We start from the raw sequence: 16,772 nt of genomic DNA on the forward strand, positions 1-16,772 counted from the left end.
CTGAGCATTAGTCAGTAACTGTTTACTTATAAACTATCTGTATTTGGCACATGATAAAATGGCCAGCATGTAGCTATGGTGTTGGTGGCATCCTGTGTGTTATTGTATTGTGTTGCACTTCTTGTACTGAAACTGTAAGTCTTTGTGTAGCTCTGTACTGCTCCAGTATATGCAAGTGTCTGTGTATGGGATAAAAATTCTGGTAGAAATACAATGTGCATGTCATAATTTTACCTACATGGTTTAAAAAAAAAAAAAAAAAAAAAAATTTTAAAGCTGAATGAATCAGAATGAACAATGAGACAGGCATGTAAACTGAATGCATTCTTTATTAAAACCTTGAGTGAGTGGCTTTGATTCATGTTTCACTTCATACAGACACACAAGATTGATGTAGAGCACCAAGTACGTTCATTATTGAGGTGAGTCACACACTTGGCTCACACCCAGACTAATGATCATTATGGCTGTCGATCAATATCTGACAGCTTGCGTCCTACTTACATCACAGCCGCATCATCGGCAGTGCAAATGTAAAGACAGCAGCAGCCAGTCTTACACTAGAGCTCTGAATAAACAGCAAATGCTTGTGGTTTTGCACTGTAAACAAATTCTCTATAATCATTCTCTCATAAACCATTGACACCAGTCAACACTCCATATCCCAAGTCAATTTCTGATTTAAAACATCGCAGTGGATCAAGTTAGAACATAAAAAAAATGTAAATGATTTAGAAAAATAAATGTTAAGAATACCCACATGGCTGGATTCTGTGTACAGTACATTTCTATATTGTTAACACCACCTGACCTAAGGTTTAAAAATCATTCATTAAATCCAACTCACTATATCCACACTTAAGTATTATTATGATTATCATCATCCTACTTGTATATACCTCTGTTTACAATGTCAAGGTTTTCTCAAAAAGAAAAAAAAAACATTTGTGAACATTTAGGCCTTAGGTGAGCAGAATACTGTTCGTAATTGTGTTAAATCTGTACATGTAGAACAAAACTAGCAGCACCAGTGTTGAGTAAATGAAAACTCATGAAAACTACAGCAATCATAATGCAGACATTTGCCAGCTGGAACAGATTGTATACAAGAGTGTAACTAGGTTTGTATGCAATCTATAGATTTGATCCTATTCAGGATTTTAAAGTGTTGTGAAGAATATTAACCGTGTTTCTTTTTTGGGTATATAGTGCACTATGTAGGTTCTACAGTGTCACGGTGTTAAAGCCAATGCCAGGGGTATTCAAATTTGTGACAGTCCAGTTACATAACATTTGTTTCTCACAGTTGACATGACGGAATGGTAACAACCATTACCTCTCAATGCTGAACCATTAATGATTAGTTCATGGCTCAAAGTTCACAGTACATAATCTTATTTAAATGTTGTTTTCCTTGCTGACTTTTTTTTAAAAAACATGCAGTGTCCGCACTAATTAGAAAAGAGTGTGCAAATGTATTAAAGTCCCTTCTAAACTGAAAACCCATCTCTTTGTCAATGTTTATTTGCCTTCCGGTAAATAATCTACATAATTGCTGTGATTAGTCACAACAAGCTGTAACTGGGGATCTGCTATAGAAGCCATGATGGTTTGAGTTCAGAAAACTACAGTTGCTGAGCTACAACCATTTATCCCTGTACGCAGATCAGTTCTGCTTCAATATTTTTATTTGGATACGTAATGTACTTGTTATTTTCGTGCCTTAAAGGTGTGGTTTGTAATTAAAAAATATTCATAATGTTGCCATAAAATTCTGACTACATACATTGATCTAGCAATGAGCTCCGCCCCAGAAAGCTCAGCCCTGCCCCTTTTCCTTTGCAGACACTCAGTTTTGAAAGAGGTAGTTGAGGGGAAAGAGAAGGCTTCAGAGTGTTTTCAGTGTAATTATGTTGAACCTCACATGTATCAGAGAGCTGTCAAATTTAGACCACTTTTTAAGAAACAAAAATAACTTTCACCTTCCAGGTTTATACGAGACAGAAGTATAGAACAGAGCTACTGGTGTTTACTCTGTGTGTAAGGATAAAATTATAGCCTATTTAACATTCAAAAGCTTGTGAATAATAAATCTGTTAGAGTTTTAGTAATATAGTATTTAGCAAGATGTTAAAGCAGTCCAATCGCACCATTACAATATTTTATTTGTGTGTACTGTATGGGGAAATATTCTAACGAGGTCACATGATTATTTTTGCCATGTGCCGACCCTGGTCACATTGAACACTGTGGTTAAAACTTTTTCTTGCTTGTAGTGATAACTACCTCGGTGCTCACACACACAGGATTCACAATTAAGCTCAAAGACTCGTGTATTAAGGGATGTAACTAATAAACAGTGCATGCACCTTCAGCTTACTTTGTGACATATTTTCCTCTAGGCACTTTTATGCTGATATATTTTTTAAATCTGACTAATGTGTCAAAATTCATACACATCTTTTATACAGCGAATAATTCATATCTATCTATATGTATGCACTTTCAAAAAAAGAATTATATTCAATAATAATGTTTTACAAAACACGTATTCTGTACCATAAAAGTATGTTTGTGCACTAAAACAAGAAAGAACCATATAGTGCTGTGGTTCCCCCTTTCTTATGCATGACTTAAAATGTGATAAAATCTAGCTCTGAGGCAGTTTATGTTCAATGAAAATTGGCCCTCTATAGGGTCTCCAAAGAAAATCAATAAGGAGTAATCATTTTTGATTAGTTAACAATAAGAAGGAATTATTGTTGTTACACAATTATCGTATGTTTTAAATGATCATCATGTAATCTGCATCATGTCAGAGACATGTTCATATTCATCTACCCTTGATTGTTTCCCATATCTATCTATATATATATATATATATATATCTATATATATATATATATATATATATATATATATATATATATATATATATATATATATATATATATGAATATGACATCTTTCAAATGTCACTACGCAAGTTGATGCATCTTTCTCATTTTTTTCATGAACTGTCTCAGGCTTGTGTCCTCTCATATATGTCCCATACTTATAAACCTGGCTTCTTTTCATGCAGTGTTTCAAGCTTGAAATTTGGACCAAACAGAGAAGAACTGTGTTACAGTGCAATGATTTCTTACACCACTGCTATCTTCTGTGCTATTCCTGCTGGTCCCCTGAGGTTGACCATTGGTGAGAACATGATGAGGTACACCAGGCTCTCACTAGCACTTGCCCTCCAGGATGTCCCTCCAGTTGTCTGCCCAGGACAGGAGGCGCCGCTGGGTGGTGCTGACAGGCAGGTGCTTGTTGTGGCAGGCAGTGAAAAGAACATGTTCCCAGGATGGATTGGGCTCCACACCTGCAGCAGAACGGCGCCAGAGAGTTTAATTCTATAGCTGAAAATATCTAGTATGGGAAAGTCAAGACAACTGTTTGACATAACATGGTAAATGGTCTGCACTTATATAGCGCTTTTTTAACCTTAGTGGCTCTACAAATCGCTTTACAGTGGTTCTCATTCACCCATTCATTCATTCATTCATTCACACATACACACACACCCCCAAAGGTAGCAGAGCTGTCATGCAAGGTGCTAACTTGCCATCGGGAGCAACTTGGGGTTCAGTGTCTTGACCAATGACACTTCGGCATATGAGTCACGTGGGCCGGGAATCGAACCGCCAACCCTGGTTGTGGACAACCCGCTCTACCATCTGAGCCACAGCTTTAGTATTACTACAAATTATCTTTATATTTTGTGTACTGAGGCCTAAAGCTGAAGTGTGTAGGATTTTTTGTTAAGAATGAAAGAACATGATTGGCTACACAGCGACATCACAATAGTGTAAACAAAGCAAATGGGAGTGACAGAGTGCACTATAAGTGGGAAATGAATTCAGATGTGAGAGTTCTTTCTTTCTTTTCTGAACATGCAAGACATTTATTTATTGCCCCATCCTGATTTTGTTTTTGTGTACATCTCATAATAAATAATTTAACATAAAACAAAAGCAATCTGAGCAAACACACTACACCGTTTTCATTTTTTACTGAAGCAAAAAAAGTTAGCCAACACCTATTTGTAACACCTGCATCTTCCAACCACCAGAGGGAGCCCTCACCTGAATACTGATCACCCTCCGCTTCCTTCTACAGTCACTACTGCCAGTTCACCTGCCTTACCGAGCATTTACACTATAGTTTATAGACTGCTTCATGTTATGACCACATGCCTGTTTCTTGACTTCACGCTTACTGGACTACTGTTTATGTCTTGGTTGCCTGTTCGGACTGTCTATTTTGGCTTTTTGACCTTTGCCTGGTTTTGACCATTCCTCTATCTGTCGTTTTGGATTGAATAAACTTCTGCACATGGATCCCAACCCTCCAGCCAGTGTGAGACCATTACAGAATACTTCGCCTGAAATGGATCTAGCTGAAGTTGCCCAGCACCAGTAGGCCTACACATATCAGAGCGAGGTGCTACGAGGGTTTCAAGGCCAACTCGCTAATCTACAAGCAGCCAATGAACATTTAACCTGATGCATTCAAATCGCTCCCACAAGCCAGAGCTGAATCTGTAAGATTTGCTGTACCCGATATTAGCTACGCTAGGGTTTCATCTGAAGAATGACATTGCCGTCTCCAGACCCACCTATGCTTCTATTGTGATCAACCTTACCATCACAGCGATACCTGCCCCAACAAGCCCAACAGCACCTCAAAGAAAAGGGTGAGTAACAAATACTCTTTTACTCCATTCCGTCATAATTTCACCCTCTTCGTCTCTATTGAGTTTTCTAATACCATCCACTTGGTTTCAGTGCTAGTAGATTCCGGGGCCACTGTCAATCTTATCCACAATGACTTTGTTCAGAAACTCAAAATCCCTACCATGCCATGCATCCCGTCCATTAATGTCATTGCGGTGGACAACAAACCCATAGGACCAGGTATAAATCAACAGAATATCCCATCACTCTCCAAGTTGGACTCTTTCACACTTAAGATCTCCTTCTACGTTATCTCATCTCCCAAGAACCAGATCATATTCGGTCATCCCGGGCTAACTACTTGTGACCCCACCATCTCCTGGAATCAAGGCAAACTCCGCGGATGGTCTCAGTACTGCCATGTTTCACAACGAGTGTGGAAAGCCCACTGTTATTCCAGCCGAGTACTCAGAATTCTCAGAGGTCTTCAGCAAGGCAAAAGCAACTTAGGTACCTCTCCATCATCCATAGAACTGTGCCATCGAACTGCTCCCAAATTCGGTACCTCCCAAGAGCAAAGCCTACCCCGTTTCACGTCCTGAGACACAGGCTATGGAAGACTACATTGAAGAAGCCCTAGCATCAGGCTTTATCCATCCCTCCATCCATATCCATCTCCAGCAGTGGTGGGGTTTTTATTTGTGGATAAAAAATGGTGGACTTAGACCATGCATTGATTACTGAAGTCTTAACGCAATTACCATCAAGAACAGATATCCACTTCCTCTCATCCCCGCAGCACTAGAACAACTCCAGGAGGCACGTATCTTCACCAAACTCAATCTACGCAGCACCTATAACCTCATTCGTATCCGAGAAGGGGATGAATGGAAAACTGCCTTCCTGAACACTAGGAGGCACCATGTATACCAGGTTATGCCATATGGCCTTGCTAATGTGCCTGTGGTCTTCCAGACGTTCATCAATGAGATCTTCCGAGACCTCTTGAACTAGTACGTCACTGCATACATTATGGCTGCACAATTAATCGGATATCGATCGCGATTATGATTTTGACTGCCCACGATTACATGAATGACTGCGATATTGATGTTTAAAGTTCATCCTCCGATCATAGAAAACTCCGCTGCAGATCAAATCAAGCGCTTCCTACACTTACAGCCAATCACCATAGAGTGGCGCAGGGATGACGTCATTTTCTAACGCCAAAACCCGGAAACGAGTTAGCATTTTAGTGCTCAAGCTCCAGCGCTCTGCACGAGGGGAAATCATGACACTAACCAGTTGATAAATGGGACTACAGAGGTTGTCGGGGACATTAAACTTCATTTCGCCGAATAGGAAAAAACTTTGCAGATAAACTGGTTCAGGTGTGCTGTGCACAATTTCCAAAAAATGTGGATGAAGATTCATCCACAGAGTAAATCCGTATTATGGAAAATGTTTTAAATACAGTTTGGGAAAGTTGTGAGAAGCTTGGTGATGGTGACGTTGAAGTCGAGTGACCGTGGTGTAGTTCGTTTACAGCACACGGTTAGCTGTTTATTTCTGGCGATTGTATTTAGGCTTCAAACTTCATAAAAGTTGTGTTCATTTGTGAAAATTATCTTGATGGACAAAACGTGTTAGCATTGTAAACTTGTGTTGATCACAGAGCTTATTTTTTGCAATAATCCAAAAGCCTATGGGAAAATCCTATTGGGTTTTTGTCGAGGGAACCGGTGTGATGCTAACTTTTGGGTTCCTGTACAAAATGACGTCATCCCTGTACCACTCTATTGGGTGATTTGGCTGCGTCTCTCCTCCTGTAAACACTTATGCATACACATGAATTGTTTATTTGGTTGCATATTGTTATATTTGATTGCATATTTTCATTTGATTGATGGAATGTTTATTTTTATTTATCCTATATTTTGGGTACAATTTTATTTATATTTTGCTTCTACGAGATGATGCACTTTAAGGATCAGTCTAATTTGATGCAAAGATTTGTACAGTAGCAGGAACGTAGCACAACATGGAGGTGAAAGCAGCGGTCTGTTTATTTAATTGTGAAAGTGCAATAGAAATGTTGTCCCTAAAATCAATGAATAATCGTGATAAATAATCATGATCTCAATATTTATCAAAATAATCATGATTATAATTTTGGCCATAATCGTGCAGCCCTAGCATACATTGTTGACATCATCTATTCCCAAACCAAGCAACAACACATCCAACACACAAAAACGGTCCTAACTTGGATACAACGGGAAAACAAACAGATCCTCCTCCGCCTCAATGGCCACCAACCAAGCAGTATGTCCCAGGCAGTGTCTGACAACAGGTCATCCAATGGTCCACACCTCTCTCAGCGCTGGACATCAAGTTATTCAGTGAACTATAACCCTAATACGCATTATGGTTTTGACCACCAACTCATTTTGGTGGTCAAACATAAACAAAGACATTACCACATGTCAATTCTTGTCCTGTATGTGCCCAGTCGAAAACACCCGGAGAACTGCCTGCCAGGCTTCTAGAGCCCCTACCCATTCCTCAGAGACCCTGGTCTCATCGATCAGTAGACTTCATCACGAATCTACCTACTCCAACAACTTCACCATGATTCTGGTAATCACTGATCATTTCTCTAAAGCTTGTCGCCTTATTCCCCTGAAAGGTCTTCCTACAACCATGGAAATGGGCATCACGCTTTTCCATCAAGTGTTCCGAGTGTAAGGCCCTTGTCATGGACCGGGGCCCACATGGCAGGCCTTCTGTAAGCAATTGGACATTAGTGTAAGCTAGGCCTGGATAATAATTCAATATCAATATATATCGCGACATAAATTTTTTCAATAACGGTGATATGATTTTTAAACACATTTCCTATATTTCGATATACATTAAAACATTTGTCACTGACTGACGTTCAGGGCGCAGGAGTCAGTTCGTTGTATTCAAGCCGAGGAGAATGAGCAGAACACAATTAGCTACGTGCGTGATGACGTACACCACAGGCACGCAGCCAGTGCTCGGCAGTGTTAGGGTAAGCTCCAACACGGCAAGTTTTAGCTATAAAATGAGTACCCCTGACCACAATACAAATGCGACTGAGCGAGCTTCCACAAGTGAAGAGAAAGCAGACGAAATAGTCGATAAGAGAGGAAAGACTAATTCGGTGGTATGGAAGTGGTTTGCCTATCTAAGCTCTGATAAACTTCAGGTTTCAGAGCGCTGCAAAATGTTCCGGAGAGTGGTGCCGACTAGCAGCGGGAACACATCAAATCTGTTCCACCATCTGAAGCAGTTCCACCCGATAGAATATTCTGAGAGTCAGAAGATGAGGCATTATAAAGGTTTAAGCCAACCTGTCTCTGAAATATCACCGGGACCCACATCTCCATCACCAGCTGTGTCAAAAGAGAAACCGATGCAGCAAACGCGGATCGCTGCATTCATGCCTCAGGACAAACAGTCTAAACGATATAAAGACATTACTAAGGCTGTCACAAACTTTTTGACTAAGGACATGATGCCGTTTAGTACTGTAGAAAATGTGGGCTTCAGGAAAACGATGTCAGTCATCGACCCCAGATACGACCTCCCTGGCCTGAAATATTTTTCCCGCACAGCTATACCTACACTTTATGGTGAAGTTAGGGAAAGGGTGCAGGAGCAACTGAAGTCAAGGTCATATTTTGCGACCACAGCTGACCTGTGGTCAAGCCGAACCTCGGAACCATACTTGAGCCTGACGGTCCACTTTATTGACCAAGATTGGAAGCTTGTCAGCTTATGCCTCCAGACGGTTTACTTTCCCGAGGATCACACGGGCGAAGCAATTGCAGCCGGACTTACAGACGCGCTAGCCTCCTGGGGACTCAGCGAGGAGCGCCAGGTCTGCATCACCACAGATAGCAGGACCAATATCATTAAAGCCGCTGAGTTGAACAGATGGAGAAGGCTACAATGCTTCGGGCACCGACTGAACTCCGCTATTGGTAAATTATACACAGTTAATATACATTTGAGTATTATGTTAAGTTATTTTGCTTATGGCATGAGGATATATTACTACAATCATTGCAGTAACAAATAGGCGATATGCTTAACACAAAATAGGCCTAACCTAAACGTAGCTTATCAGTGCTTGTATGTTTTTGACAGCTATTTTTATATTCTTTATATTTGTTTATATTCACACAATTTTATGCTTGCTATGTGGTTGTTGCATGCCATGTCATAAGAAGTTCATTGAGCATGTGTTATAATGTGCATTTGATTTGATAATTAAAACACTTGTGTTGAGGTGCTCTGTGTTGTGTAGGCTATGATTTCATGTGATTTCATTCCCCCAGTTTAAGTGACTGAATAGGCTATTCATTTATTCTTTAATTAAGACATACATATTTGTATGGATTTATACGTACAGCAGTTATATTAATAAGATTCAAAGGTGTTTTACTGGCATGGAAACAGATGTTTACTTTGCCAAATCAGGTGTGAAATAAAAACAACAAAATGCACATAAGCAGAAGAATTGTGATTTTGCTGTAAGAATAATATAAATAAATCAAATTTTGTAGTTAAAATACAAATGAGAACTATATATTGCAATATTTTTTTCTCTCTCTGTGTACAGAGAAAGTTCACCAAGACAAGCGAGTGGACAGAGCAGTTGGGGTCTGTAAAAAAGGTGGTGGCTGCCTTCTCATACTCCTGGAAGAAGAAACGGGACCTTGCAGCTGCTCAGGAGGAGTATCACTTGCCACAGCACAAGCTCATCAGTGAAACCCCAACAAGATGGGGCTCCCGTCAACAAATGGTGAGGCGGGTTCTGGAGCAGAAAAGGGCCATCACAGAGGTCCTCTCAAAAGACAAGAAGACCAGGTCGCTGGTTCCTACTTGGCAAGATGTGGACGTTTTAGTGTCTATAGATGCAGCTCTAAGCCCGCTCCTTGAATTCACCGATGCTTTGTCCGGTGAGTCCTATGTCAGTGTGTCATTCCTAAAACCAGTGATGCACCTCTTCAACACCTCCATCTTGAAGGAAGCAGAGGATGACACAGACCTCTCCAAGACCATAAAGACAACAGTGATGGGATACCTGAATGAAAAGTATGATGACCCAGCCACGGATGATCCACTTGACCTGGCATGCCTCGCTGACCCAAGATTCAAGCTTCAGTACACTCAGGAGGAGAAGAGAGAATACATCAAAGAGAAAGCTGTGTTGGAGATGCTGAAGGGAGAGAGAGCTGTTGTGGTAAAGGAAGAGGATTCCAGAGAAGAAGCCATGGGAGATGCTTCTGCAGCAGTGACACCAGCCAAGAAAACAAAGCGGTCTCTGGCTAGCTTTCTTGCAAACAGGTCCACCAGTACCAATACAGAAGGCTTGAGTGTACAGCAGGCAGTTGAGAGGGAGCTCAGCAACTACCTTCCGTCTCCAGATGCTGAAATTGACTCAAATGCTCTGGATTGGTGGAAAGTCTCTCATAAGAACTTCCCCAGAGTAAGCCAACTGGCAAAACATTATTTGTATATTCAAGCCACAAGCTCCCCCTCTGAGAGGGTTTTTAGTACAGGTGGCAATATTGTCACATGTAAAAGGGCATCTTTGAAGCCAGATAACGTAGACCAGCTTGTATTTCTTGCCAGAAACCTCTAGAGCCTGTCATGGGGTGTCATCAACCCCCAACAATGTCCCTGCCCCAGCAACATGTGTAGTTGTTATTGCTCACACTTTTTCTGTTTTCTTCAGCAACTCTGAGCATTTTTCATATTTTTTTTATCCTGGCTGAAGCACTTTAATTTCAGTCTATAAGAATAAAATAATCAGCTTATGTTGTAGTTTAAAGTGAAAGATATTAATATTGACAAAGGTGAGAGTTTTATGTTTATTTGATGGTGATTTCACATTTCTTGTTTGTATGGAGGTTAAATTCAAATAAAAGGTGAACGTTCATTTATTTGTGCCATTTTTATATCTAAATTACTATATAGTTTTATAGGAGGAGAAGTTTACAGAAGTTTGAAGGTACAGACATCTGTTGTGGGCATCCTTGGCAGTTTTTCTGAGGATTTATGTTGTTCATATCGATATCGGAATTATATCGTATCGACTGAAATTAAGAAATATATCATGATATACATTTTGGCCATATCGTCCAGCCCTAGTGTAAGCTTAACCTCAGGCTATCCACCCACAGGCTAATAGACAAGTGGAAAGACTGAACCAGGAGATAGGGTGCTACCTCAGGTCCTACTGTAGCCGAGAACAACAGAGGTGAAGTGAATTTCTCCCATGGACCGAAAACGTCCAAAATTCATTAACCCATTCATCCACAGGACTTACCCTCTTTTAATGTGTGCTGGGCTGTCAACCGGCCTTGTTCACTTGGTCTGGGGAACCATCTGCAGTAAGAGTGGTGGATGACTGGATCAGGAGGAACGAGAAGGTGTGGGACAGCGCTCATGTGAGGCCCCAACGGGCCATTCGTGCTCAACGGATCCAGGCAGACCGCCGGAGGCATCCCCACCCCAACTACCAGCCAGGCCAGAGGGTCTGGCTATCCACGAGAGACCTGCATCTACAGCTGCCCAGCAGGAAGCTCAGTCCCAGGTATGTAGGTCCATTTCTTATCAGGAGACAAATAAATCCTGTGACCTATAGACTAGAGCTTCCTGCTAACTACCGGATCTCTCCTTCATTTGTCTCATTGCTGAAACCGGCCCACCCTGCACCTGGCCCTGAATCCATGGAACCTGAACCTTCACCTCCCTTAGAGATTGATTGAGCCTCAGCATACCTGATAAAGGTAATCATGAATTCAAGACGAGAGGGGAGAATTCAATACTTGGAGGACTGAGAGGGCTACAGACCTGAGGAGAGATACTGGGTTAACTGCCGGGAACATTCTGGACCCTTCTGTGATCCACGACTTCCACCGCACACACCCTGCACCACCCAGCACCCAGACCAAAGGGATGGCCCAGGCATAGAAGAGAAGGAGCCAGAGGGAGCCCTCACCTGAATACTGATCACATTCCACTTCCTTCTACAGTCACTTCCTTTCTGCTAGCCATAAAGATCCAGGCATGCTAGCAGCACATTCCGAAGTATAGCCAGTTCACCTGCCTTACTGAACATTTACCCTATTGTTACTAGGCTGCCTCATGTTATGACCACATGCCTGTTTCTTCACTTCACATTTATTGGATTACTGTTTTTGTCTTGGTTGCCTGTTCGGACTGTCTATTTTGGCTTTTTGACCTTTGCCTATTTTTGACCATCCCTCTGTCTGTCATTTTGGATTCAATAAAACTTCTGTACAAGGATACCAACCCTCCAGCCAGTGTGAGACCATTACACTGTCAGCAATATGAAATACTAATTGCTCCCTTAAACTTAAAATCTGTTTGTGCCAACTTTAGCAGCAATACGGAAAACAAATGCTTCTGATATCTGGAGATCAGTCTTTCACTTACTTCTAGGACTAGGACTTACTCTCATGCTTTTGATCAGAGTCTTGCTGCATAATCCAGTCGCGGTTGGATTTATGGACTGAAGACCAGACATTCTGCCTTAGGATTTTCTGGTAGAGAGCAGAATTCACGTTTCTTTCAATAATTGCAAGTTGCCCAGGCCCTGAAGCAGTAAAGAATCCTCATATTATCTCAGGGAGTTTTTCTTCACATGATGGTCACTTCTGACTTGCTCAGTAGGGATAAATTCATACAAATAAAATCTATATACTGAATTTATATATTTCTGTACAGCTGCTTTGGGACAATGTCCATTGTTAAACACGCAATACAGATCAAACTGAATTGAATTGAATAATTAAATTGAAATATTTGAAAAAAGAGCTAGTCTCTGTTATTCCACTAGGGGGCAAACATTCAACATGACCTGGATGACAACCTTCATAGATATATCTGAGAAAATGTTTTGTAATTTTGTCTGTGATGTGTTAGATACATAATGAGTGTACAGTTCTGGGTGTAAAAAAAAGAAAAAGAAAAAAGAAACCCTTATCCTACCAAGGATGTCCGGCTTGTCGTCAACGAGGATGTCTCCACTCACGATTGTCTTGTCTCTGGTCAAAATAACCTTCTCCAGGAAGTCGGGGCCCAGGTGTCTCTCTACCCATGCATACTGAAAACACACACACACCGGTCATTATGCAAATGAACAACAGAAAAAGAAGTTATTTCTATCACAGAACAGCAGAAAGAAAAACTTACCTTTTCGTATGGACAGTGGGCATAGTGTTTAATTGGACTGGTGCAAATGAAGACATCTGTACTGGTTGAAAAAGAGCAGGGGCCCAAATGTAAAAGTTTGGTACAGTGCTGAAAATCATAACCTGCCATTATAACAGCCATTATACTTATTATTCCGTTTTAATAAGATATTAGGCAGTTTGACTGGTTGTGTAATTTGAATGGGTTTGATAAGATCTCTCAAAAACAAGCAGCTTACAAATAATGCCAACTTGGCTCTAATGACAAACTTATTAAAAATGTGTTCTGTGAGAGGAAAGTTCAGGAGTAAAAACTATAAGGCTACCAGAAATAACAAAATATTATTGTACGTATAATTTATTATTATTATTTATTTTACAGTTAATGCCGTTCTCAGCTGCAAGTTTTGAGTTTAATCTCTTCAAAGTGATGGCGTGTAATTTGTGCCTACTTCTTCATCTTGGCCATCTCCTTCACAGCCTCCACACTTCCTGGTAGAGGTTCGAGCTCCATGAAGAAGTTCTTGGACTCCCAAATGCTGATGGCTTTATCCTGTGAACACCACACAACCACTGCCCTGTATCTATTACGCATATCATATTGAAGCATCATATCACTACAAATGTCTAAAGGTCTATTATATTAAGATCACAATATTATCATGATATTGTATTTGTGTTGGGCAACCAATGAACCGAGCAGGAAGCTTTGCAGACTCCCTTCAATGCAATCATACATCCAAATTTTATACAAATACATACACAAATATACTTGTTACTTTAAACTCTAAATAATAAGTCAGATATTAAATTAAATAAGACAGAAATTATGAGACAGTGAAAGCTAGAAGAATTACATCTGTAAACATTCTCCACAGTTGGAGTGATTGGAAAAGCTTTTGTCTCCACCATGGTCTTCAAACTCCCATTACAATCTCATCTGTTGATCTGAATTCTTCACTCAGAATGATGCATGCAATACACTGTGCAAATGTTTTCACAGAAAGGTATCTATGGATAACTTGGTATCCTTAGTAAAGTGTCTATGCCGTGTTCCTTTTGGGACAGTGTTTATTTCAACATAGTGGAAGTGCAGGACTACTGACAATACTGTCTTTACTGAATATCAAACCAACTACCAGTACACACCTAATGAGGTTTGTAAAATTACCACATATTACATTTCCATATGGGACAGCAGCCTTCTCCTGAGGCAGGGTAGCCTATGTACAGTACATGGTAAATATTTCCAAGTGTATTCACTATACATGATATTGCCCTTTTTTAACAGGGTAAAATTCAGTTAAATGCAGTTTTCCGCAATAAAGATATAAGCAAAATAAGCAAAGTCCCTACTTTGCTGTGAGAAGACAAATATTGAGTGGAAAAAATCTGATCATATATGTGTGGAGGGCAGTATGGTTGTACAGCAGGGGTCCACGGTCTGATCCTGAGCTCGGATTACCATCTGTATGGAGGTTCTGGATGTCTTTGTGGGCTTCCTCCGGTTTCCTCCCACCTCCTACAAACGTCGGCAGGTGGATTGTCTACACTAAATTACCCCTAGGTGTGAATGTGTGTAAATATGTATGTGCGAAGGACATATGAAGTGGAAATGCATTTAAATAATTTCAGTAAAGCTTGATTTAAAAAGCAAGATCTACCACCAACCAATCTTGATATATATATATATATATATATATATATATATATATATATATATATATATATATATATATATATATATATATATATATACCTTTATGACAGTTCCACTGAAATGTATTAAATTAAGACAGCAGTAATAGTGAAGAACCTCCAGCCAGCTATTAAATTAAATGAAATTAAATCACCTCCTGCAATAAATCTGTGGTACTTCAACACACTTCACCTCAATATCCAACAAACAATGTTGTTTATTTGGACACCATGTTACATTGTTGCCAGTGAGGTTTCAGTGTTTTTCTTACTTCTCTGCATATTTCTGTTTGTTTCTTGTAAAGTTACCTTCAATACTTTTGGTACAGAATTGAATTCTGTAGTGAGCACACTTTCAAACAGAAACATAAAAATGGTTTGGTTCATCCTGCTTCTCAAAAGTATGCAGCCAATAAAATGTTATCTAAATTTAGATTTCAATACCATTGTTTACATGTGCACTATAATTTCATTGTCTCTGTAAGTGTATCAATAAAGTTGAATATCAATCTCATCTCATGTTTATAAAATGTATGTATAAACTGCACTGTGTACTGTATGTTAATGATCCATGAGGAATCATCTGGAACTGGAAAATACTTCAGGGGGTTCAAACCATACATGAACCTATTCTCCTGTTAAACGCTGTCGCCCTGTGACGTCACCGCGGGACACGACCGCTAACAAACATCACAAGCGTTGCAATGTGAACAAATCCAATTTGTTTCAGGGTGGAATTTATATCATAAATAATAATAACAATAAACGGAGTGTTTGTGTTGAGGAAATAAACACACACTTACACACAGGTCTGCTCTCAGCTCTCCGTACTGAGTCGACACCCAAAACCCTCTGCGCTCCTCCAGGCTGATGTACGGCTCGTTCGGGTATCTCTCTCTATATTTCTTTAAAAATCCCCCCTCGAAATCCGCAAGAACGCCGTCCATGTCGAGCAAGACGCGCAGCCTGGTGTTGGGGCACTTTCCCGCACAGTTCCTGCGGAGAGACAACCCAGCGCCTCGGTGGTGGTGGTGGTGGTGCAGCAGCAGCCGCGCGGTCCTTCTCCGCAGCTCCAGCGCCATCGTGTCCGGGCTTTAACTCCCTCCCTCACCGCGGTCAGCCCACAGAGATCTGTGGAGATGTTCTCTTTACACCTGCTCTTTTGTTGTGCTTTAACACAGAGTCGCTTTTCATTGAATTGTTTAGCACTGAATGACTGTGGGAGCGGCGGTGCCGGTCCCTCTCCCTCCCCCGCTGCTGTGGTCCTGTAGCCGGGTAAACTCAGCCTGTGTGCCGCAGTTTCACTCCGCTCCTGCTCTGTGTTCTGCAACCGCACGATTCTGTTGTTGTTAGACCGAGTTTAGTGAAGTTCAGAATGGAGAAATGGTGTTGACCTCTCCAGGCATTCGCCCGGTGTCTGTGTGTGTACCGCTGGGGTTTGGGCTTGTTTACAGCAGTGCAGTTTGTGTTTCTCTCTCTCTCTCTCTCTCTCTCTGCGGTCATTCAATATGTCAGCGGTGTAGCTCCCACCACCCTCAGTACTCTCACTTCAACTTTAGCTCACTGTTCTTTTGTCCCTGCTGTTTCTAGGTGGTTTTAACACCAAAAATAGCTTAATCTTGGTGAGCTGTACTGCGTTTCCGTAGAACTAACTAACTGTATGTTCCACATTAGCCGCTATTGCTTGCTACTGCAATACGTCAACGCGTCCGCCATTTTGGAAGGGGCCCACATAGAATGGAACAAACGCAAGTCCGTGTAGAGATGCTTTTCTTTTACCAGAGAGAATGTCTGTAACTCGCTTTATTCATTCATGTATCTTTTTATAACCTGCTGGAAAAAATGGATATGCGTGTCACAAGGATTATAGACCATGCTGGCTGCTGATGTGATGTGTGTTAAGATAACAATAATGTCAAGACAACGTGAATACAACTAATTTCTCTTCGATGGATACGTTTATTAACTTTATTTAATAATATATTATGCAATCGCATATTATCTTGGTCAAAAATAAACAAAAATAAAAAGTAGTTTTATTTGACATTCGACTGCATTCTTTTCGGTTTCTGAATGTTCAATTAATCTGTTAGAC

The 16,772-nt window shown here is 40.6% G+C and overlaps 2 protein-coding genes across 4 annotated transcripts; one reads left to right on the forward strand and one right to left on the reverse strand.

Moving 5' to 3' along the window:
• Positions 1-311: 311 nt before the first annotated feature.
• On the reverse strand, positions 312-16,408 carry LOC108274303 (5'(3')-deoxyribonucleotidase, mitochondrial). 3 transcript variants are annotated; one of them, XM_053684972.1, is made up of 6 exons: positions 15,481-16,408; positions 13,432-13,532; positions 12,981-13,041; positions 12,777-12,891; positions 12,241-12,381; positions 312-3,367 (listed from the first exon to the last, which is right to left on the reverse strand). In XM_053684972.1, the coding sequence occupies exons 1-6, from the start codon at positions 15,757-15,759 to the stop codon at positions 3,231-3,233; spliced, it is 834 nt and encodes a 277-aa protein (XP_053540947.1). In that variant the 5' UTR covers positions 15,760-16,408; the 3' UTR covers positions 312-3,230. The 3 variants fall into 3 exon arrangements, with proteins under 3 accessions (XP_053540947.1, XP_017339890.1, XP_053540948.1); XM_053684973.1 differs by having other exon boundaries at positions 3,230-3,367; positions 12,222-12,381; XM_017484401.3 differs by lacking the exon at positions 12,241-12,381.
• On the forward strand, positions 6,216-10,635 carry LOC128634444 (E3 SUMO-protein ligase ZBED1-like). The gene is made up of 2 exons (XM_053684970.1): positions 6,216-8,734; positions 9,376-10,635. The coding sequence occupies exons 1-2, from the start codon at positions 7,705-7,707 to the stop codon at positions 9,522-9,524; spliced, it is 1,179 nt and encodes a 392-aa protein (XP_053540945.1). The 5' UTR covers positions 6,216-7,704; the 3' UTR covers positions 9,525-10,635.
• Positions 16,409-16,772: the final 364 nt, after the last annotated feature.

This window comes from Ictalurus punctatus, chromosome 13, assembly GCF_001660625.3.
Source record: "Ictalurus punctatus breed USDA103 chromosome 13, Coco_2.0, whole genome shotgun sequence".
NCBI lineage: Eukaryota > Metazoa > Chordata > Actinopteri > Siluriformes > Ictaluridae > Ictalurus > Ictalurus punctatus.